The 24,780-nt window shown below is 40.2% G+C and overlaps 1 protein-coding gene across 1 annotated transcript; it reads right to left on the reverse strand.

The window, feature by feature from the left end:
* Window positions 1-1,500: 1,500 nt before the first annotated feature.
* On the reverse strand, window positions 1,501-24,761 carry TNFAIP6 (TNF alpha induced protein 6). Its single transcript, XM_077784838.2, has 6 exons — window positions 24,603-24,761; window positions 15,490-15,627; window positions 13,679-13,840; window positions 8,403-8,631; window positions 6,037-6,077; window positions 1,501-3,530 (listed from the first exon to the last, which is right to left on the reverse strand). Exons 1-6 carry the CDS (start codon window positions 24,694-24,696, stop codon window positions 3,388-3,390), a joined length of 807 nt encoding a protein of 268 aa, XP_077640964.2. The 5' UTR covers window positions 24,697-24,761; the 3' UTR covers window positions 1,501-3,387.
* Window positions 24,762-24,780: the final 19 nt, after the last annotated feature.

Consider the following 24,780-nt stretch of genomic DNA (forward strand, 5'->3'; position numbering starts at 1 on the left):
ACTAATTTCCCACCCGAACGTGTCCTGGCGCAGCTCCGGCCGCTCCTCGTGACGAGGTCGGAGCTGTAGGTCAGCTCAGGTCAGGTCAAATCCCTAATTAATGACTGGAAATGAACTCCAGCTCCGTAGCCGGAATCCCTTGAGCCCCTCTGGGGGTGAAATAGGAAATTCCCGGCCCTGGCAGCGAACCCAAAGGGTTGGAAAGCCCTGCAGGGATCTGTGTTTCCCTGTGCCAGCAGAGATAACCATTAGGAATGGCTGTCCTGGGTTTCTTCCCCAAAAAATATCCCGTGGGGATTCCAGGTGTTCCCTGGTTCTCATCCCTATCCATCCAAGACCTGTCGCTTCCCAGTTAAAGAAAACAACAACAAAAACCCCACCCCGAGGTCATAAATAAAAATGTTAACATTCTCCCCATGTTTTTCCTTATTCTCTTCCCTATGGACAAGCCCTGGTGCTGGGAAATGGGAATGCTGTGGTACAACAGGCGCTGTGAACACAAGGTGGCAGGATTAAAAAGCACATTTTAAATACACTTACAATCCCAGGAATGTGGGGATGTGAAACTCGTTTCATGGAGCACGAGTGAAGTGTCGGAAATAACCAGGAGAGGAGCAATGTTGTTCTCCAGTACAGCCAGGAAACAGGATTATATTCCCAGCGAGATGACAATAAGAGCTCAGAAATGAAATAAATTTAAACCGTCGAGAATTAGAAGAAATAAAGCAAAACCGGGGCTGATTAGATCTTAAGATCATCCTTGTACAAAACTGGGGATTTTTGATGGAATTTCGAATAAGTTGGAGACAGAACCTCTGAGTTTTTTAGATGGTGTGATTTATTTTTTTATATTTTCAACAGGCAGGAAAGGTGAGTTGGGCTCACATCTTCGCTGCACGGCTCAGAAAGTCACAAGACCTTTAGTTATAAGATCTTTTAAAAATTTATTGACCACTAAAACACTGCCAATGAGGACATTTATAGTTTTGAATTAAATATTTTGTCTTACGGACTTGTGTGTCAGCTTTGTTAGCCAATCATGCTGTGACACACAAACCTACAGTGCTGCTTTCTGAACTCCTTGTTACCTCTGGAACTACTTTGAGTTTTTCTGTATCTTAAACTCTAAACCTCTAAACTTTGCCTTTCCTAACTTAATACATCTCTGCATTAAACCATAAATCCACATTCTCACTCCTAGCACTTAAGTTTGGAAGCCTTTTCCAAGGTCTCAGCTCAAATCCTGGGTTTAATTCTAACCTTTGCCTTACAATTCTGAGAATTCCCTGCATTTCGGATTCCAGCACAAAACCATTCCTGATGAATTCAGGGGATGAGGAATACAAATGCTCCAAACAAAATGGAATTCACAGGAAAATTCATAGTGGGCATTAGATTTCAGCAGAGCTGGAGTCAAGAAAACTCTCAGAAACAAAACCCATTTACTCCTTTAAATTAATAATGGTTGCAAGAAACAAAAATAACTCACTGCAAACTTGGTGGGATAAGACCAGAGGTAGCTTTAATGCTGCTTCAGGTAAAAACATTTGGAGAAGGATTTAAATTCAGCAATTTCAATTAGAACAGTCATAAAGGATTTTAAATTCAGCAATTTCAGCTTGAACAGTTTTAAAGGATTTAAATTCAGCAATTTCAACTTGAATAGTCATAAAGGATTTTAAATTCAGCAATTTCAGCTTGAACAGTCGTAAAGGATTTAAATTCAGCAATTTCAAATAGAATAGTCTTAAATGACTTAAATTCAGCAATTTCAACTTGCAACAGTCATAAAGGATTTAAATTCAGCAATTTCAACTAGAACAGTCTTAATGGATTTTAAATTCAGCAATTTCAACTAGAAGAGTCATAAAGGATTTTAAATTCAGCAATTTCAGCTAGAACAGTTTTAAAGGATTTTAAATCCAGTAATTTCAACTAGAATAATTTTAAATTATTTAAATTCAGCAATTTCAACTAAAACAGTCTTAAACCCGTGTAAACAAGGTCCAGCACCTCGGTGGTGTCTTCTGACCGTGCTCGGTGAGAAGTTCCTCCTGCTGCTTCCTCTCACCACTTTTATTCTCTTTACCAAGTCATTCCTTTCATTCTTTTGAAAGGACTTCATGCTCTGGATGAGGAAACCCTGACACAACCCATGGATCTGCCAAGAAAATCAAAGTGTGGATCCAGCTGATCCTGTGCTCTTCCCAATTTTCTTCACCTGGTGCCTGCCAGGCCATCCACAAGATGGATTTTTGTGTAAAAATGAGCTTACACTGAAGGCCTTTCCAGTTCAAGAAAATCAGTTAATTAAAAACAAAAAATAATAATAATGCGTAGAGAATAGTGGAAATAAAGCAACGGTCTAAAAAAATAAATATGTGGAAATCCAGGGAAATAAAGAGAGCGTAAATTTAAAAACGATCGTGACAGTCACACAAAAAGTTGGTTCAAGTGGTGCAAGAAATGAAGAGAAGGAGCAGTTAACATAGAAAGAAATAATTTTAAATATTTGTTAGCAATGAATTTTACACTCGTATTCTAAAAATAACCCTTGTAAGTATATTTCATAATTTATTCCCTAGTGTATTTCTTACCGAAACAGTGCACAACCAAAAACACAGACGGAGAAATGAAAAAAAAAAAAAACCAAAAAAGAGACAAAACAAAAATCTGCAAAAATTCTGGATTGAGTTCAGCCTGAACCATGTTGTGTGCGTGTGGGAACTCCAAATGTCCCTCAGACATTTTTAGAGGTTCCAGGCCTTGGTCAAAGCATTTGAGGCCCTGGCACAGCTGGAAACAGCTGTGATTTTGGGTTTGAACCATGGGATGAGTTACCAACTTTGGAGGTGGAACAAGCAGTCACAAAGGGTTAGATGGGATAGTAAAAGTAGTTACAAAACAGAGGGGAAATTTTAGTGTTGTACAGGGGGGTTTTTACACATGTACAGGGGGGTTTTTACTTTGTACATGGGGGTCAGAAGTTCTAAGATGGAGGAAAGTGGGATGACCCTGTTCTTCCTCCTCCTTCTTCCTCGCCTCCATGTTCTTGGTGATGTTGGCACTTATGGATTGGTTTAGAGTAGAAAAGCACTTTGTAATACATGTAGTGGGTATTGGGGGAAAACTATAAACACGTAATATGTAATATATCATAGAAAATAAAGCAGCAGCCCTGGGTGGGAAGAGAAGAAGACACAGACAGGGAGGATGTCAGTGTGTGTGCCTCTACCCAGGCCGCAGACCAAGACAATCCTCACAATAACCTCCTCAAGACCCAACAGCACATCCACGCGGATTTCCTCTGCAACCACGTCTTGGAGGAGGAATTCCACCAACACCTGGGCGCCCAACGCGAGGCCGGGGCTGTCCCGCGTGCTGCGCTCACATAATCCCGAACTTCCCGGCGGCGAAGGCGGCGCGGGCCGGGCCGGAGGCGTTGGGGGGCGGCAGGGCCGAGTAGCGGAGCTGGAACCCGCCCGCGGTCACCGAGGCGTCCGTCAGGAACTTCAGCGTCATCACGTTCCCTGGTGGGACAATTCCACTCGTGAACCCTGCCACGGACCCGCGGGCCCGCCCGTGCCCTCGCTTCTATTCCGCATTATTTTAATTTTTTCTTTTTTTTTTTTCCGCCTATATTTTTGGGGATTTTTAATTTTTTTCACCTCTATTTTGGGGATTTTTAATTTTTTTCACCTATATTCTGGGGATTTTTAATTTTTTTCACCTCTATTTTGGGGATTTTTAATTTATTTTACCTATATTTTGGGGTTTTTAATTTTTTTTTCACCTATATTTTGGGGATTTTTAATTTTTTTCACCTATATTTTGGGGATTTTTAATTTTTTTCACCTCTATTTTGGGGATTTTTAATTTTTTTCACCTATATTTTGGGTGGGGTTTTTTTTCGCATATATTTTGGGGATTTTTAATTTATTTTACCTATATTTTGGGGATTTTTAATTTTTTTCACCTCTATTTTGGGGATTTTTAATTTATTTTACCTATATTTTGGGGTTTTTAATTTTTTTTCACCTATATTTTGGGGATTTTTAATTTTTTTCACCTCTATTTTGGGGATTTTTAATTTATTTTTCCTATATTTTGGGGTTTTTAATTTTTTTCACCTATATTTTGGGGGTTTTTTAATTTTTTTCACATAAATTTCTGAGGATTTTTAATTTTTGTCACCTATATTTTGGGGTTTTTAATTTTTTTCACCTATATTTTGGGTGGGGTTTTTTTTTTTTCGCATATATTTTGGCAGATTTTTAATTTTTTCATCTATATTTTGGGGATTTTTAATTTATTTTACCTATATTTTGGGGTTTTTAATTTTTTTCACCTATATTTTGGGGGTTTTTTAATTTTTTTCACATAAATTTCTGGGGATTTTTAATTTTTGTCACCTATATTTTGGGGTTTTTAATTTTTTTCACCTATATTTTGGGGATTTTTAATTTTTTTCACCTATATTTTGGGGTTTTTAATTTTTTTCACCTATATTTTGGGTGGGTTTTTTTTTTTCGCATATATTTTGGGGATTTTTAATTTTTGTCACCTCTATTTTGGGGGTTTTTAATTTATTTTACCTATATTTTGGGGTTTTTAATTTTTTTCACCTATATTTTGGGGATTTTTTAAATTTTTTTCACCTATATTTTGGGGTTTAATTTTTAATTTTTTTCACCTATATTTTGGGTGGGTTTTTTTTTTTTCACATATATTTTGGGGATTTTTAATTTTTGTCACCTATATTTTGGGTTTTTTTAATTTTTTTCACATAAGTTTTTGGGGATTTTTAATTTTTTTCACCTATATTTTGGGGATTTTTTTTTTTCACGTAAGTTTTTGGGGATTTTTAATTTTTTTCACCTATATTTTGGGGATTTTTTTTTTCCACGTAAGTTTTTGGGGATTTTTAATTTTTCTCACCTGTATTTTGTGGGATTTTTAAAATTTTTTCACATTTAGTTTGGGTTTAAAAGTCTTGAATTTCTCTTTTCAGATCTATTTTTTGCAGATTATTAATATTTTCACATATATTTTTGCATACTTCTATTTTTTTTTGCATTTATTTGGGGGGACTTTAAAATTTTTTGAGATATATTTTGGGAGATTTTTAATTTTTTCCACCAATATTTTGGGTGGGTTTTTTTTTTTTTTTTCGCATATATTTTGGGGGTTTTTAATTTATTTTACCTATATTTTGGGGTTTTTAATTTTTTTCACCTCTATTTTGGGGATTTTTAATTTATTTTACCTATATTTTGGGGTTTTAAATTTTTTTCACCTCTATTTTGGGGATTTTTAATTTATTTTACCTATATTTTGGGGTTTTTAATTTTTTTCACCTATATTTTGGGGATTTTTAATTTTTTTCACCTGTATTTTGTGGGATTTTTAAAATTTTTTCACATTTAGTTTGGGTTTAAAAGTCTTGAAATTCTTTTTTTAGATATATATTTTGCAGGTTATTAATATTTTCACATATATTTTTGCATACTTCTAATTTTTTTTTTTTTTTGCATTTACTTTGTGGGATTTTAATTTTTTTTCTCCTCTATTTGGCAGATTTTTCTTTTTTTTACCTATATTTTGGGGTTTAATTTTTTTCAGATATCTATGGGGGATTTTAAAATTTTTTTCAGATATATTTTGGGGGATTTAAAAATTTTTTTCAGATATATTTTGGGGATTTTTTATTTTTATTCACCTACATTTTGGGGTTTAAATTTTTTCCAGATATATTTTTGGGGTATTAACTTTTTCCAGATATCTTTTTTTGGGGTTTTAGGTTTTTCTTCAAAAGTATTTTTTTTTTAGTTTTAAGGGTTTTTCAGGTGTATTTTTTGGGTCTTTTAAGATTTTTCAGATACGATTTTTGAGTCTTAACTTTTTCCAGATTTTTTTTTTTTTTTTGAGGTTTTAAATTTTTTTAGGGAACACTTCCCTCTAATTAGACTGATTTTCATTTATTTCTAAGTAATTAAGTGGCTTTTTGATTTCCCACAAAGAGTGAAAATAAATTACCTGTGCTAATGATGTCATCTGGCAACTCATCTCCACAAAACCTGGAAAAAAAAAGAAATTTTGATTAAAGGAATTAAAGGAATTATGGCACAGCCCTGCTCCATGGGAGTCAAGGGGATATTAAATATATATGTAGTATATTTATATTATAAATTATATATTAAATATGATTATATTAATATTTAATGTATTTACAATATAAATTGATTTAAGAATATAAATTGATTTAATTGGAATTCTATGCTTAAGCAATTTCCTAAAGAAATTTTTGGCATCATCCCACAGTAGGATTGGAGGCAGGTTTCAATATCTGCAGGAAATAAATGAAAAAAGGGAAAAAAGCCAATTCACAAGAGGTTGAGGAAAGGAAGAGTGAGCCAAGACTAAGAGAGGAACAACACTGCCAAAAAAAAATCAATTTTAATTATCCCTAAAAGCAAAAATGGACTCAGTCCTTGCTTTGCTGCGTACAATTTGCAAAAGAGTGTGAAAAGTGGGTTTTTAGCACTTTTTCTGCTTTATTTTTTTGGAAATATTGCCTTAATTTTCTGGAAAAGATTAATTTTCATTCCAAATTATGGAATAATTCCAAATTCCAAATAAGTCCAATTTTTACTTCATATGACAAAAATATGGCTGATAAAAGGTAAGTAAAACAAGCACTAAAGATAAAAAAAAAAGAAAATTAATAATAGGAGAGGTGAAATTCAACCCTTCTTCTGATATTGTCAAAAAATACCTTTGGCAGATTGCAACTTCAATTAAATATATTTTATATTTTTGTTAACAGTCTAACACCTCTCTCAATTAAAAGAAACTCAAAATGCAAATGTTTGAGACTTCCTGGAGAATTGGGATAAGCAGGAACTAAGAAGTCTTGCAGACTGAGGAGAAAAATTAGTTATAAAAATAACACAAAAAATTACGAAAGTTTAAAAAAAATAAGAAGCATTTTAAAGAAAAATAATTTCTAAAAAACACATAGAAAACCAATTTTTTCGAAGTCTTTGGTAGCAATGAGTCCTTCAGATCATTACAGCATTCCAAAAATTGTTTTATTCTTGTAAGTATTTTATATTGATATATATATGTTTAATGTTTATTTCTATATTTATAATATATAATATTTAAATATATAGTATACTATACCATACATATTATATGGTATATATAATATAGTATATTATATATACTATACAACATATCTTGTATTGTATATATTATTATAATGTAAAATATACAATATATATTATAGACTATAGACTATATATTTTATAGTATACTGCACCTTATATATTATATGGTATATATAATATATATACTAAACAATATATCAAGCATTATGTATATTATTATATATTATAAAATGTAAAGTATATATTATAGGATATAGAATATATAGAATATATAGAATATATGGTGTATAGTTACTATACTATATATTACATGGCATATGCAATATATTATATCCATAATATACTATATATAGTATATATGATATATATACTATATATAGTATATTATATAGACTATGCTATATACCATATATGTCACATACTATATATTTTATATTGCATTTTGTATGTTATATAGTATATATTTATTATATCTACTATAGAATATATAATGTATTATCTATAATATAATAATATGTAATATGTAATATCTAATATCTAATATATTATATATTATAATAGCTATTATATTATATTATATTATATTATATTATATTATATTATATTATATTACTTATATAATATATAATATATTAGACATTATATATTATGTATTCTAATATATCTAATATATTAGATATATTAGAACATATAATATATAATTATATCTAATATCTTATTATCTATTATCTATTATATCTAATATATAATCTATTATATCTAATCTATTTTATCTGATATATTATATATTATATATTATATATTATATATTATATATTATATATTATATATTATATATTATATATTATATATTATATATTATATATATATATATATTATATATTATATGTTATATGTTATATGTTATATGTTATATGTTATATGTTATATGTTATATGTTATATGTTATATGTTATATGTTATATATTGTATGTTATATATTATGTTATATGTTATATATTATATATTATACATTATACATGATACATTACATGCATTATATATGATATATGATATATTATATATATATATGTCATATGTTATATATATAGCATATAATCCATTATATATGATATATATATATATATCATATACGATCTCTGCCATTCCATTCCCAGCATGAATGTCCCATTTCCCATTTCCCAGCAGCGTCCTTCCTGGGCCCGGCTCCCGCGCCCGGCCTTGCCCCACCTGCCCACGAAGCCGCTCACGTCGTCGTAGCTGTCGTAGACCTCCAAGAAGTCGGCCAGGCACGCCGCGTCCTCCTCCACGTCGAAGTCCAGGAACTGCAGGTGGATCCGGTGCCCGTAGGTGACGCGGATGTGCCAGTAGCAAACCTGCTCGTTCTCGTACTCCCGGGGGTAGCCCGGCGATTTGAAGACGTGCTTGGAGTCCGTGAAAACCCCTCCGCACTCTTTGCCTAAAGCACGAGAGTGGAGCTTTTAATTCCTGCCCGGGTTCTGGGCATCTGGAGGAATCGCGGGCGAGCATCCACGGGAGAAAGCTGCTCGTGGACGGGCTCAGCGGCTGCTCTGCAGGCTGAACAACCGAGTTAGCAGCGGGAGAAGTTGATAAAATAGGAATTTATCCGCGGCAAGGAAGAAATCAAGGCTGTTAGCATGGAAACCAATAAAACAGACACGTACGGGATATTTGCAGCCTTAGCGAGCAGCATTCGTCCCTTAGAGTTTTGTTGTAAGCTCCTAATTCATTATTGTGGTTAACTGCTTTGTACCAATAAAATACAATAAAATACAAGCTACTGCTTTGTCCAAAGAATATAATGTAACTAATGGCTTACCACCATGCTTTTTAAGGGTGTAAAATTTGAGAATAATTTGGAATAAAGCAGCAGCAGCCACTGCTGTCCCTGCACAGTGCGTGTCTGTGCTCTGTCCACCTCCACAGTGACATCTGCTGAGGTTTCTGCTGCTGTCAGGTGGGTGGCATTCCCATTCTCTGGACAGAGAAACAATTCTGTCTCTCAGGAGAAGCAGAGAGAAGAGAAAACAATCTTTATCTCTACTCTGTTGTTTTCCCCATGTGCAATGTGGTGTGGACATTCTTTACCTGGAGTGATTGCTGGATTGGATTCTGGTGAAGGTTGTTTGGGTGTTGCCCTGATTTTTAAAAGTGCTAAGTTTTCTTTTATAGTTCTTTTGAGAGTTTTAAAGTTCTCATGAATCTTCTTTAGCCTTCTGATAACGTTTACATATTTCTACTGCAGTTCTCACGCACTGTTCATGTAAATAATGATTGTTTTGTGTTCTTTTTAGTGAGAGGAGAGAATTGATGGGCTGTTGGTTTGACCAGTGTGGTTGGAGAGGTGGCAATTTCATCCTCCAATCCACTGCCACTTTCAGAATTCTATATATTGCAAGGAGAACTATCAAAGAAAACTTAACACTCTTAAGAATCAGAGCAATATTTGGGTTCAATGACCAAAAGGCTCTGGCACTGCAGGAGGGCTGCAGTCACCATGGAATGGGACTGCTGCCACCTCCCTGACCCACAGGGAGTCGGGGCCTTTTCTGACTCTGCCAGTGTTGGTTTTTTGGTTTGTACTATTGCATTTTTATTTTTAGTTTCCCTAGTAAAGAACTGTTATTCCTATTCCCACATCTTTGCACGAGAGCCCCTTCATTTCAAAATTATAATAATTCAGAGGAAGGGGATTTACATTCTCCATTTCAAGGTAGGCTCCTGCCTTCCTCAGCAGACACCTGGATTTTCAAACCTGGACACCCAGCTTTTGGAAGGAGATATTTTGGAAGCAGGAGGCGTGATCCAAACCTCACTGAATTCACTGCAAAAGTTTCATTGCCTTCAGGGGGTTTGGGGCCAGAGCTGTGTTTTATGTGAAAGGCATTTGGGATTTCTGGCTCTCTCAAGTTTTACAGCTGTACTTGCACATCACACCGACACTCAGATTTCATCCTTTCTTCTTCAGAAAACCTCTTGCAAGAGTGTCTCAAACAGAAACCAGCCCGTGATCACAGACCTGCTGTTGTACTCCTGCTGTTCCTGCTGCTCCACATTCCCTTCGGGATGAAACCACTCCTGCTCTGATCCAGAGCCCATTTGGACTTTGCCAGCTCCCTGACAGTGGGGCTGACCCAACTGGGAATTCCTGCCTGAATTTAGGATTTATCCCAGTTTAGAGCTGGGGAGAGGGAGCTGCTGTGTCAGGGTATTCAGGGCACAGGATGAATGGATGAAACCCCTGAGTTTGTACATTGTCCTTGAGCCCAGAACTTCCCAGCTCAGTCCACTCCAGCACCTGGAGAACTCAGGGACAGCAGCACAAGAAACTCCTGGAGCTGCTGGAGAGATTCCAGAGGAGCCACAGAGCTGCTGCAGGGCTGGAGCCCCTCTGGAGCCAGGCTGGGAGAGCTGGGAATGTTCCCCTGGAGAAGGGAAGGATCCAGGCAGAGCTCAGAGCCCCGGGAATGTTCCCCTGGAGAAGGGAAGGATCCAGGCAGAGCTCAGAGCCCCGGGAATGTTCCCCTGGAGAAGGGAAGGATCCAGGCAGAGCTCAGAGCCCCGGGAATGTTCCCCTGGAGAAGGGAAGGATCCAGGCAGAGCTCAGAGCCCCGGGAATGTTCCCCTGGAGAAGGGAAGGATCCAGGCAGAGCTCAGAGCCCCTGGCAGGGCCTGAAGGGCTCCAGGAGAGCTGGAGAGGGACTGGGGACAAGGATGGAGGGACAGGAGCCAGGGAATGGCTCCCACTGCCAGAGGGCAGGGATGGGTGGGAGATTGGGAATTGGGCTGGAATTCCCAGAGCAGCTGTGGCTGCCCCTGGATCCCTGGCAGTGCCCAAGGCCAGGCTGGAGCAGCCTGGGACAGGGGAGGTGTCTCTGCCATGGCAGGGCTGGCACTGGATGGGCTTTAAGGTTCCTTCCAACCCAACCTATTCCACCACTCCACAATCACTGTTAGCTGGGATGAAACTTCAAACACCCCAACCATTCCACAAGTCCCTCTTGACCTCTTGGGCCTCCTGGGGCAGAGCTCAGGCTCATTTCTGCCAGGGCTTTGTCTCTGTCCCCTCAGTGCTGTTGTTCCTGCCAGGCTGCACAGCCCCGAGAATCCCTGCCGGGCTGCAGGCTCGTGCCTCTGCAATTTTGGCAGCTCTGCTTTCCTCCTGTGCACAGCAGCTCCCCAAGCCCCAGAAGACACAGTCTCAGCTACGTCAGGGAAGGTGCAGGTTGGCTATTCGGAAAAAAATTTTTCACTGAAAGAATAATAAAATACTGGAATTATCTTCCCAGGGAGGTGGTGGAATCACCATCTCTGGATGTGTTTAAAAAAAGCCTGGACATAGGACTTGGTGCTATAGTCTAGTTGTGGTGTTAGGGCATAGGTTGGACTTGATGATCTTGGAGACCTCTTCCAACCTCATTATTCTGGGATTCTGGGATTCTGTGAGGAACAATCCCACACCAAAACTGCGAGGGCAGGAGCTCTCTGCAGCTCTGTGTGAACATCTGGGCCGGGCCCCCACCCCACAGAGCTATTTGATGAACACAAACAAGCCCAGCCCTGGGAGCACAAACAAAATGTGCACAGCTGTGCAGAGCTCACGGCCTCTGCCGTGTGCTGGGAGCAGCAGCAGGGCCCAGCTGAGCTTTGCTGCCCTTCCTGGGGCCACCTCTGCCCTGTCCCCGTTCCTGTCCCTGTCCCTGTCCCTGTCCCTGTCCCTATCCCTGTCCCTGTCCCTGTCCCATCCCTGTCCTTGTCCCTGTCCCATCCCTGTCCTTGTCCTGTCCCTGTCCCTGTCCCTGTCCCTGTCCCTGTCCCTGTCCCATCCCTGTCCTTGTCCTGTCCCTGTCCCGTCCCTGTCCCTGTCCCTGTCCCTGTCCCTGTCCCTGTCCTGTCCCTGTCCCTGTCCCTGTCCCTGTCCCTGTCCCTGTCCCATCCCTGTCCCATCCCTGTCCCTGTCCTGTCCCTGTCCCTGTCCCTGTCCCATCCCTGTCCCTGTCCTGTCCCTGTCCCTGTCCCTGTCCTGTCCCTGTCCCTGTCCCTGTCCTGTCCCTGTCCCTGTCCCTGTCCCATCCCTGTCCCTGTCCCTGTCCTGTCCCTGTCCCAAGCCACCAGTGGCCACACCAGTGTGTCGCTGTGGAGGCAGGATAGGAATGAGAAGTCTCTAATCAGAAGGCTGCTGAGAGTAAAACTCCAATTTATTCAAAATACCCTGCTCTTTTATACAGAGCTTTGCAAGGATCAAATCCATTGGTCTTGAAGTGAAAACACCTGAACCCATTGGTGTGCAGTGCTTGATGCACAGTGATAGAATTTAACCATAAACAATGTGAACAACAAGAGAGATAAAGAATTATTTACATTCTTCCCCAGCTCTTTCCCAGGCTTTTGCCTGGCTGGAAACTCTCATTTCTTCCTTTGACTGAATCTGAGTCCCACACCAGTGGGTGCTGTGGTCAGCTCCAGAGCAGGGGATGGGGATGATGTCTGTGCTGGGGCTCTGAGCTGCTCTGGAGAGCCACTTCTCCTCTAATGACACCCAGAGCTCTGCTGGGAGCTTCTCGCAGACAATCACAGAGTTACAGCCTGGCAAGCACATTTCTCTCCTTCTCAAGGCTTTTTATAGAGGTGCACAGAGAGAAATAAAAGAGAAAACTATTTCTATTTCTGCTCCTTGTTTTTCTTATGTAGAATGGGTTTAGGGAATTGTTTACCTGGAGCGAGTGCTTGATTGAATTTTAGTGAGGATTGCTTGAGTCTAATAGCTGATCTAATTTAATTATATCTAAACTCCTGAGAGAAAATCACGGGTTGTGTGAGAGATAGAGTCAGAGAAAGTAGTATGTAGTTTAACATAGTTATAATAAAAAAATAATTCAGCCTTCTGAACTGTCAGACATCATCATTTCTTCCCATTAGGTTCACCTACATTTACAATATCACTGGATGGTCTGGATGGAAAAGGACATTAAAACTCATCCCTGCCATGGCAGGGACACCTCCCACTGCCCCAGGTGCTCCAAGCCCCATCCAGCCTGGCCTTGGGCACTGCCAGGGATCCAGGGGCAGCCACAGCTGCTCTGGGCACCTGTGCCAGGCCTGTCACCCTCCCAGGGAACAATTCCTCCCTAGGAATTCCTCCCAGTTCCTCCAAAGAATGCCAGTCCCAGGCAGGGCGTTCATTTTCAGAGCTGTTGTATCTCAGACCAAAAAAGAAAAGAAGGTTTTACCCAAAATTTACCCTGTTTCAGGCAGAATACCTCAGATTATGGGCAGAAAGCCCTCAGATTATTCAGATAAATTGTGGGTTAAATGCAGAAGGGGACAGGAGAGGACAGGAGAGGACAGGAGAGAACAGGAGGGGACAGGAGAGGACAGGAGAGGACAGGAGGGGACAGGAGATGAAAGAAGGGGACAGGAGAGGACAGGAGGGGACAGGAGGGGATAGGAGGGGACAGAAGGACAGCCCTGTGGCTGCTCCTCACCGTTGGGGTTGTAGCAGTAGGCGTCCCACCTCTCGCTCCTGTTGAGGCGAATTCCATAATCGACAATCCCAGTCTTGCCAAAGCCACAGTTGGCTCCAGCTTTTACAATGGGATACCCAACTCTGCCCTTGGCCATCCAGCCAGCAGCACACACGTGGAAACCTGCAGCAGAGGGAAAACGAGTCAGAAAATGATCACTCCTGGGCTGCTCTTATTCCACAAAGCCTCGTTCAGTGACCTGGGTGGAATTGGCCTGGTAGAAACCGAGCTACACCCGAGGGCAGGACGTTGAGAGGATAATTTTAAATACAGAGGGTAAAACTGAATTGTGTTCTCCACAATGTGATTACTGGTTCTTCATCTGAAGCCCCAAATCACATGCAGATGTACTGCACAGTCAGGTTTAAGTGCTCTACCAGCACTTGTAATCCAATTATGCATTGGATGAGTTTTCCAAGGGTGTTCTCTGCTTCCCTTTTGAAGTCAGACAAATTTACTCAGTCCCATCTCAAGGGCTCTCAGCATTAAGTTCTAAAAATAAATAAAACACACTACAGACAGCTAAAATCCCCAAGCATTTGCTTAAAACACTTTCAATTTAAATTTAAATACCTGAAATGCCTCGAGGATTTCTTGCCAAACAAAAAGATCCCTTTAATGCATTCTGTGGCTGAGAACTTAACGCCAGTAGCCAAAGAATGCAATGTTGTAGAGACCCATCCAATGTTTTCGTGGAGAGGAACTGGAACATATTTGTGGCATCTTAGGGCCTGGAGCTCCTCAGAAGAAACAAAAGCACCCTTTTCACATGTGCTGCTGCTGGGAGCCAGCTTCTGACTCAACAGCAGGGTGAAAAAATGTCTGGAGTGGAGGATATTTTCCATTGTTTTCCCAGAGATCTGAATGAATGAGGAGATTCTTAGGAATCAGCTGGAAATGCAGGGGAGCCCTCACTCAGCTCCACTTTTCACCTCCAAGCACAGAAAATATCTTGATGGGAATAGAAGTGGTTGGAGCAAGTCCAGAGGAGGTCAAGGAGATGCTCCCAGGGCTGGAGCCAGGCTGGGAGAGCTGGGAATGTTCCCCTGGAGAAGGGAAGGATCCAGGCAGAGCTCAGAGCCCCGGGAATGTTCCCCTGGAGAAGGGAAGGATCCAGGCAGGGCTCAGAGCCCCGGGAATGTTCCCCTGGAGAAGGGAAGGATCCAGGCAGGGCTCAGAGCCCCGGGAATGTTCCCCTGGAGAAGGGAAGGATCCAGGCAGAGCTCAGAGCCCCGGGAATGTTCCCCTGGAGAAGGGAAGGATCCAGGCAGAGCTCAGAGCCCCGGGAATGTTCCCCTGGAGAAGGGAAGGATCCAGGCAGAGCTCAGAGCCCCGGGAATGTTCCCCTGGAGAAGGGAAGGATCCAGGCAGAGCTCAGAGCCCCGGGAATGTTCCCCTGGAGAAGGGAAGGATCCAGGCAGAGCTCAGAGCCCCGGGAATGTTCCCCTGGAGAAGGGAAGGATCCAGGCAGAGCTCAGAGCCCCTGGCAGGGCCTGAAGGGCTCCAGGAGAGCTGGAGAGGGACTGGGGACAAGGGATGGAGGGACAGGAGCCAGGGAATGGCTCCCACTGCCAGGGGGCAGGGATGGCTGGGAGATTGGGAATTGGGAATTCTCTCTGGAAGGTTGGGGACAATCTGGCCCTCATCCTCCTCCTGACCAAGCAGGCAGCTGGTGCAAAACCCCGCGGCGTTTCCGAAGAGCCCCAGACTTGGAACAGAGACGCCAACACCCCTGTGGGCGCCCTGAGGAGGATCCCCGAGGTTCTCCAGACCTATTTTCCGCGCCGCCTCCAGCTGCTGCAGCGTGGCCAGGCGCCCTCCCTCGTACTCGCACACGGCCCTGGCCTCGGCGAAGGTCAGCCGGTACTTGCCGGAGCGCGCCTCGCGGTGGTACACGCCGGCCGCCCGCTCTGCAGGGGACAGGGGACACGGGGGACACGGGGGACACAAAGAGGGACAAAGGGTCAGATCCCAGGGTTAACATTCAGGAACACACCTCATCACGGGATGTGATTATCTGCAGGTGCTTTTATTGACAGCTCTGGAATCAGGGATCCAGACCCAAATCTGACTCCGACGCGGCTTTTGAGCTGTATTTTATATTCTATCCTTATATATTATATCCTTATATAACTTACATATTCATTATTAAAATTATATATCTATCTATATATAGATATATAATCTTGTTCTATTGTATTTATTGACTTTATTCAACCATGAGTTTCTCATGATCTTTCTTAGGCCCCTGAATCAGGGATCCAGACCCAAATCTGACTCCGATGTGGCTCTCAAGCAGAACGTATTTTACATTCTATCATTATATAACTTACACATTAATTATTAACTTTACGTTGTTTAGGAACACACCTCATCACAGGATATGATTCCATGCAGGAGCTTTTATTGAGAGCTCTGGAATCAGGGGTCCAGCCCCAAATCTGACTCCGACGCGGCTTTTGAGCTGTATTTTATATTCTATCCTTATATATGATATCCTTATATAACTTACATATTCATTATTAAAATTATATATCTATATATATATATGTATATATATATAGATACAATAGAGCAAGATTATATATCTATATATATATGTATATATATATAGATATATAATCTTGTTCTATTGTATTTATTGACTTTATTCAACCATGAGTTTCTCATGATCTTCCTTAGGCCCCTGAATCAGGGGTCCAGACCCAAATCTGACTCCGATGTGGCTCTCAAGCAGAACGTATTTTATATTCTATCATTATATAGCTTACATATTAATTATTAAATTTACATTGTTTAGGAACACACATCATCACGGGATGTGATTCCATGCAGGAGCTTTTATTGAGAGCTCTGGGATCAGGGGTCCAGCCCCAAATCTGACTCTGACACAGCTCTCGAGCTGAACGTATTTTGTATTCTATCCTTATATAGCTTACATATTCATTATTAAACTTATATTGTTCTATTGTATTCATTGAAATTAGTTTCTTGTGATCTTCCTTAGGCTCCTGAATCAGGGGTACAGACCCAAATCTGGCTCTGACACGGCTCTTGAACTGAACGTATTTTAGATTCTATCGTTATATAGCTTACATATTAATTATTAAATTTACATTGTTTAGGAACACACATCATCACAGGATGTGATTCCATGCAGGAGCTTTTATTGAGAGCTCTGGGATCAGGGGTGCAGCCCCAAATCTGACTCTGACATGGGTTTTGAGCTGAATGTATTTTACATTCTATCCTTACATAACTCACATATTCATAGTAAACTTTTTTCCTAAACTAGCTTACATGTTTTAAGAATTGTTTATTGTGGTTCTTTTTTGGGTCTATTTTTTAGAGTATGCGGTTTTTTTGGTTTATTTTTATCACCTCTAATTTTTGGGCCTTGGTCTACACTGTCTTCAGACAGTGAGTGTTGATAGTTGGCATATTTGTAGTAGGTGTCTTTTTTATATGTTCATTGGATGTTATTTTATCTAAGTAGAAAATTATTGCTTTTCTTAGAGAATTCAACACATTGATATAGCAATTTTACTACTATGTCTAAGCTTAATCAACAACAGAAATAAAAACGATATCTTTATAACCAAGTTACTTTAACATGATACATATAAAATCTAGTTTAACATTTGCAAAAAGCCATTAATTTAAAGCAAATATTTTAGTTTCACCTTTATCTAGAACACAGGTGAAGAGGAAATGTTCAGCTGTGCCATGCAGGAAGTGTCAGGAAAGCTCAGCCCTGCTGACCACAAAGGGATGAGGGTGACACCCACAGGGACGTGTGTGACACCCACGGTGATGAGTGTGACCCCAAAAAAGAGTGTTTGTGACACCCACGGTGATGAGTGTGACCCAAAAGGGTGGATGTGTGTGATCCCTGCAAATTTTAGCTCTTACATTTTTCATGTATTTGTAACCTGCGTTTCTTTAGTGCATAACTCCAATCTCCATATTCAGTGTGAGCTGCTGCTTTCCCATTTTGGGCAGACACAACAATTCCTCTCCAGGCCTGGCAATGAGGGCAGAGAGATGGAAAAAACAAGTGAGTTGGGAGGGAGAAAATGTGGTGTCAATGACTTCATTAGCTGAAGCTGGAATTGGAACAGATCAACCTCCAATATGCAAATGGACCAAAATGATAAAAGTGTGAAAAGCCATGAGCCACCATCCACTTTTGGGTGTGGCCCCTGGGGGCTTTGTCTGCCCTCAATGTGCCTGAAGGCTCTTCAAGAAATAGAACTGCTTTTTATTCCCTTCATTCTGTTTTTTGATAGCCCAAAAAGGCATCATGTGGGTGACACCCAAAAAAGAGTGTTTGTGACACCCAAAAAAGCTGTTTGTGACACCCAAAAAGAGTGTTTGTGACACCCACAGGGCTGTGTGTGACCCCCCAAATGTAGGATTTTGGGGTGGGAGAAGTTTAAAACAGATCAAGTCTGTGCTTGGAAGGGTTTTGAAGAGCAGAAAATCAGCAGGAGCTGGGGAGGCTCCCAGGATGCTCCCAGGGCAGGGATTTGGGAGCAGTTTGGAGTCAGCATCCCCAGCCCTGGCTGGCTCAGGAAGCTCCTCCTGGATCCCCATCACAGCATCCTTCTGCCTGGGACTCCCAGAGCCTCTGGAAGATGAATCAGAGCTTTGTTTTGCATTTCCAGAGAAGTGAAATCACAGCTACTTGGCTAGAGGAGAGGCAGAAATGAAAGGAGAGGGGGGAAAATGTCAAATAAAAATATCCGAGCGTGTGTCACAAAGGGCAGGACCAGAACAATTGCTGGCTGACATTTCTGCTGCACGGAAAATTAAAGCAATTTCTTCATTATTTTTGACTTTACCGTGGCAATTCCGAGACAAAACAGCTTTCCAAGGAAACCTAGAATCTGCCAGGGCTGCTACAAGTTTTGCAATCTTTGCGTGTTGCACTTGTCTGGTGCCATATGTATGGAAATCTGTCTTGCAGCAATCTGCATTTCTCATCTGAGGGATTTTTTTTTTTTTTTTTGTTTAGGTCTCACTTATATTTAGCAGAATCTGAGAGGAATTGCTGTTTGCAGCTCTGCCCAGCCAACGGGGCTGAGGAAAGATGGAAAGCAGGCAGCATTTTTACAGTAGTTATCTGCAGCTTAAAAATAAAGGATGGATTTTCTAGGGACACACTTGGGGTCGGTGCTTTTGGCTGGGTTTTTTTTTCCAAAAAGCCACTGAATTGTGGTTGGGAATGGTGAGAGCCCTTAGCAGACACAGGCTGATGTTTACCAGGGTGGTTTTTGTGCCCAGAGAAATAAATTCTATTGCTGGCAGCACTCTGAGGAGAGGGAGAACCTCCTTCTGCAGCATCCCTGGCACGGGGCAACAGATCCTCCACGAAAAAACCCTCCTGAAGGAGCCTAAAAATGGGGGAGTGTGGCAGGTTCTAGTACAAAAAACTCCTTTTTAATTAAGAATTTATTCATAGGAATTCATTCATGAGGTCTGATTTTTAAATATGCTGTGAAAGGGAGTAACATCCTTGACTAAAGGTGGATCTTTCCCTGTATAATTGGCATAAAAAATCCCTGTATAATTCAATTTGGCACAGCAGGTCGTGTGCACAGAGCCAAGGATCTCTAATTCCTGAGGCTCTGAAGATGCCTTGGGAAGGTGAGGGACCCACTGTTCCCATGCATCCACCAGAATCCAGAGATTATTTGGGAATAATCCCATAAATGTGCCCGATACAGCTTTTTTAAATATCTTTTGGGATTGGCCAAACATCCCAAAAGTTGGCACACCAACCAAACAGGTGGAAAGTGGTTTTTTGGGGACCACCTTGGACAAGCATTTGGTTTTTAAACCTGAAGCTTCAGCCAAAGTCACCCAAACATTTGGTTGAGGTTGGCAGATTGGCAAATCTGCGTGGCTAAAGGCAAGCAAAGCAAAAAAAAAAAAAAAAAATATACAAGCATAATTTTTGATTTAGTCACAGGAAATATTAGTTTTCAGTCACTCAGCAATCTGTCATGGCTAAACTCATGAGAAATCAAGAGAAATCAGCTCATTCTGTGTTGGGAATGCAGGGCTGGGGAATCCCCCAGGAAGCAGTCCAGTGCTGGGCCTGCCTGCAGATATTTTTATTTTAACTGCAATATTTGTAGTGTAACTGTTACAGGTGCAGATGAGAAAAAAGCTGATACTTTTCTGACTCAGACTCAAATGTTTTAAAACTCAAATGTTTTAAAAACTTTTTTTCTATTTTCAGTCTCATGAGAAGGGTGAGACAATACAGATGTTATAATTCACGTTGTTACAATTAGAAACTAATTTTTAATTACAATACCTTATAAGTGTAATTTAATTATCTGTAAATCGATTTCCCACATTTCTCAGATGAGAATTTAAAAAGTTGGGATTATTTTCTTTCCATGTTTATCAGACTGGGGAAGGATCTGCAGAAGGCAACAAGAAATGGTCCTGGAAATGTGTGAGGCACAGAAACTGGTGTTGATTTTCTTAGAGAATCCACAATATTGATGAATTTAAAGCACAGTGTGAGGGACAGGGGCCGGTGACAAAAGTTCTAAAGAATTTCTGAGGTTCAAACTTCTGAAAGTTTTTAATTTTGCAAGAGTTTTTTCTTAGTTCTGGGCATGAAAAATATCAATCATTGGGTTGGAAGCCTGGAATGCAGAGCCCAGGGAAGGGGACTGGAAAGCAGTGATTGTATTCCTGAGCTCTCTAAAATCTCACCATTTTTAGTTGGTTTTGGGTTTTTTTTTCCACCTGGCAATATTGTTTTCAGATTTTATCCCTCTAAAGGTATCTCCCCCCTCTTTCTGCTAGAATGTCACCATGGACAGGCAGCAGGTTTTGCAGAATTTCAGATTTCTGTGCTGAGGTTTTAGGGTGGAGGCTGATCCTTCTTTACCTTCTCCTCCTTCTCCTTCTCCTTCTCCTTCTCCTTCTCCTTCTCCTTCTCCTTCTCCTTCTCCTTCTCCTTCTCCTTCTCCTTCTTCTCCTCCTTCTCCTTCACCTTCTTCTCCATAGCTTTGGGTGGTTTTGAGTAATTAAATAAAAGAGCCCACATTGCTGGCCATGGGTGGTTGGTTATTGGGTTAAAAATAAAAATAATTGAGGTGTAATTTCTTAAATGGAGAATTTATCCTTAAAAATCCTTGTAGAGAGAGAGAGAGAAAACTCCATTTTTAGTTTGTTGAAGTGCTGCAGAACTCAGGGTTTGTGGGACTGTGACAGAGATAAAAACTAATAAACATCTGAGTCCCAACAAGAAATCCCATCTCACACATTTAATCCTTAACTGGGCAGGAAAAAAGCAAAATAATTGACATATTGCTGGGGAGATCAGGCCTTCACAGTCTGCAGCAGCACCACCCTGAGAGGAGCAGCAGCTCCCATCCCTTTTGTTCCTCTGCAGTGTGACAAAACACCTTTGGAAAAACAGACACACACGGCATCTGCCCAAAAAATAAACATAATTTAGGTGTAATCTCTTAATTGGAGAGTTTATCCTTAAAAAGCCTTGTAGAGAGAGAGAGAAATCTCCATCACACACCATGTGTGAGCTCTGTTTCTCTGGGGGTCCCAGAACCCGACAGAAGATCCTCATTAACTGATGGCGTCGGCTAATTATAAATCAGTTAATCATATAAATCAGTTAATTATAATCAGTTAATTATAATCAGTTAATTATAATCAGTTAATAATAATCAGTTAATAATAAACATTGCACTGGCCATGTTCCCCCCTCCCTCCTCAATTCCAGGTGGGCTGTGCAGGATGAACTCCGAGCGAGGTTAATGAGGGTTAACTCACTCCTCATTTCCAAATTTATGGCTCTGGATGTGCCTCCACTCCACATTTTCAGGAACATGCACACAAATTGCACATATTTGTACCTAGAGAGGTTTATCTCTCTCTCTACAAGGCTTTTTAAGGATAAACTCTCCAGTTAAGAAATTATTTTTATTTTTATATTTTTATTTTTATTTTTATTTTTATTTTTATTTTTATTTTTATTTTTATTTTTTTATTTTTATTTTTAATTTTTTTTATTTTTTATTTTTAACACAATAACCAACCACCCATGCCCGCAATGTGGACTTTTTTATTTAATTACACAAAACCACCCAAACCCATGGAGAAGAAGGTGCCTCCACCCTAAAACCTCCACCTTGCTCTATATATATTAGGATATGCTAAACCTTTAAACATTTGGCCAATAAAGTACGTGCAATATGAATGAGACTGATGATAAATGCTGAATAAAGAGGAATATTTCACTTTATTCGTTTATTAGTTCTTATCTATGTCTCACAGTCTCACAAACCCTGAGTTCTGCAGCACTTCACTCTAACACACTAAAAATTGAGGTTTTTCTTTCTCTCTACAAGGTTTTTTAAGGATAAGCTCTCCAATTAAGAAATTACACCTAAATGATTTTTATATTTAACATATAGAACATATTAATATATTTTTATATAATTATATATGGTATTGGATCTATGATATATAATACATAATGTATAATGTATAATATGTAATGTAATTTGTAATATGTAATATATTATATACATATATTTTCTGTATTAAATATTATACAATATATGATATATTAAATATGATATAGTCATTGTATATTATATTTTATAATGTATTATATGCAATATAAAATATATAATAAAATAAAAATAATAGATATATAATCTTATAGATAAAAATTATATATTATACATTACACACTATATATGATATATTATACATTACATATTATATATTATACATTACATATTATATATCATACATTACATATTACATATTACATATTACATATTACATATTACATATTATATATTATATATTATATATTATATATTATATATTATATATTATATATTATATATTATATATTATATATTATATATTATATATTAAATTTGGTGTTTATATTTATATATTTTACGTATTGAGCTATTTATGCACAGCACGGTTTTGTGGAGGAAAAAGGTAAAATGGAAATTTTCCTGAATTTTGAGTTTGGTTCTTTATCAGAAGGGGAAAAAAGCAAAGCTCAGATGTCCCTGAATTTACTTCCTTTACTATTCAATTTAATTTATTTTAGATGCCGAGAAGCACGAACTGGATGGCTGTGAATTTACCTATTTTATCTTCGTTTATATACAGAATCGCTGAATTCCACTCACCGGTTCGTTCCAGAATTGTTCTTGCTGCACTTACCCAAGATGGTGCATTTCTATTTTGGTTTGTTTGTTTAGAGAAAACCATCAGGGTTTTTACCCCCTGGTTTATTTTTATTTATTCTCCTGCTCAATGTTTAGAGGTGCAGCCAAACAGAATTTTTATCACGCGTTCCAATTAGCACACAGCTGCTCCATTTGCAATAATTTTAAAAGATTTTTCTTCCAGTTGACTTCAATCCATGGAGCTGCTCAAATGAGCGCCGTGATCCCAAATTTTGGAGCGGCAGAGACGGAGCTGCTCCAAAAAAATCCGACTTTGGGGGGGGGGAAGGAGGAGCCATTAAAAATGTGCAGCCAAATGGAAAAAAAAAAAAAAGATAATTTCTGGGATGATTTGTGCTCCTGGTGCTTTGCAGACACCTGAGCCCAGCAGCTCCAGGGATTCCTGGAAATCCTCAGGGAAATGCCCAATATTCTATGGGGGATTTGGAAGGGTTTTAAAAGATTTTCCTTCCATTTGACATCAGTTCATGGAGCTGCTCAAATGAGCGCCTTTTATCCCAAATTTTGGAGCTGGAGCTGCCGAGCTGCTCTTTCCTGGAGCCCTCCCGACAAGAGGCAGGATTGGGGGGAAGGAGGAGTCATTAAAAATGTGCAGCCAAATGGAAAAAAAAAAGATAATTTCAGTGATGATTTATCTCATGGTGCTCTGCAGACACCTGAGCCCAGCCAGCTCCAGGGATTCCTGAAATCCTCAGGGAAATGCCCAACATTCTATGGGGGATTTGGAAGGGTTTTAAAAGATTTCCCTTCCATTTGACATCAGTTCATGGAGCTGTTATCCCAAATTTTGGAGCTGGAGCTGCCGAGCTGCTCTTTCCTGGAGCCCTCCCCACCTGAGCTGCGAGGCACAAGAGGAAGGTTTGGGGGAATGGAGGAGTCATTAAAAATGTGCAGCCAAATGGAAAAAAAAAAAAGATAATTTATGTGATGATTTGTGCTCCTGGTGCTCTGCAGAATCCTCTGAGAGGGGCTGGAGACACCTGAGCCCAGCCAGCTCCAGGGATTCCTGGAAATCCTCAGGGAAATCCAACATTCTCCGGGGGATGGAGGATTTGGAGGGATTATTCTGGAGAACAGAGCACTGGGGGGCAGGCTCTGTGCTGAGTCAGCTCTGTGCTAATTAGGTAATTGCAATTACTAGAAAAGAACCCTCAGAGCTCTTGGAGGTACCAGAAACCATCCCCGCAGCGTTTTTGTCTTGCCCTTTTGGAATCTTCCCGCGAACAAACCAACATCCCTATTTCTGCACCTCTCCAGAGAGCCAGGAAACATCATCGCTGTTATTTCCAAATAATTTCATTTCCCAGGCAGGACCCCAGGCATGGGAAGCATGTTCGCGCAGCAAGTAATTCATTCCTTTGGCAAATGTTTCTTTTCGGGCTCGTTTTCCCTCAAAACAAAGCCCCTGTTATTTAATGAACGCAGCTTTGACCTTACCTCCTGCTGCAGGAAAATAACGTTGAGATGAAATGTTCTCTAATTACCTTTTAAATCAATAAATACCTTTTCCTGCAGTTCAGTGACAAATAGTAAGGTTGTGAAAAGGGACAGCCGCTACTCAGGTAAGGAGAATCCAACAAATTTCAGCGCAGGATGGGTGAGGAGGGATGGTTCCTTACCTAGCCAGATGGAGTTGTGCAGAACTCCATCCCTGAAGCCCCAGGCTGCAGCCTGCTGGCACAGCAGCGCCCCGAAGAGCAGCGGCGCGATCATCTCCGGGCCAGGCAGGAGGGGCTGGAATTTCCCCGGCTCTGCCTCGGCAGCTGCCCCGATCCTCCCGCAACATCTGGCAGCCAG

This window comes from Lonchura striata, chromosome 7 (assembly GCF_050655825.1).
Source record: "Lonchura striata isolate lonStrDom1 chromosome 7, ASM5065582v1, whole genome shotgun sequence".
Classification (NCBI taxonomy): Eukaryota; Metazoa; Chordata; class Aves; order Passeriformes; family Estrildidae; genus Lonchura; species Lonchura striata.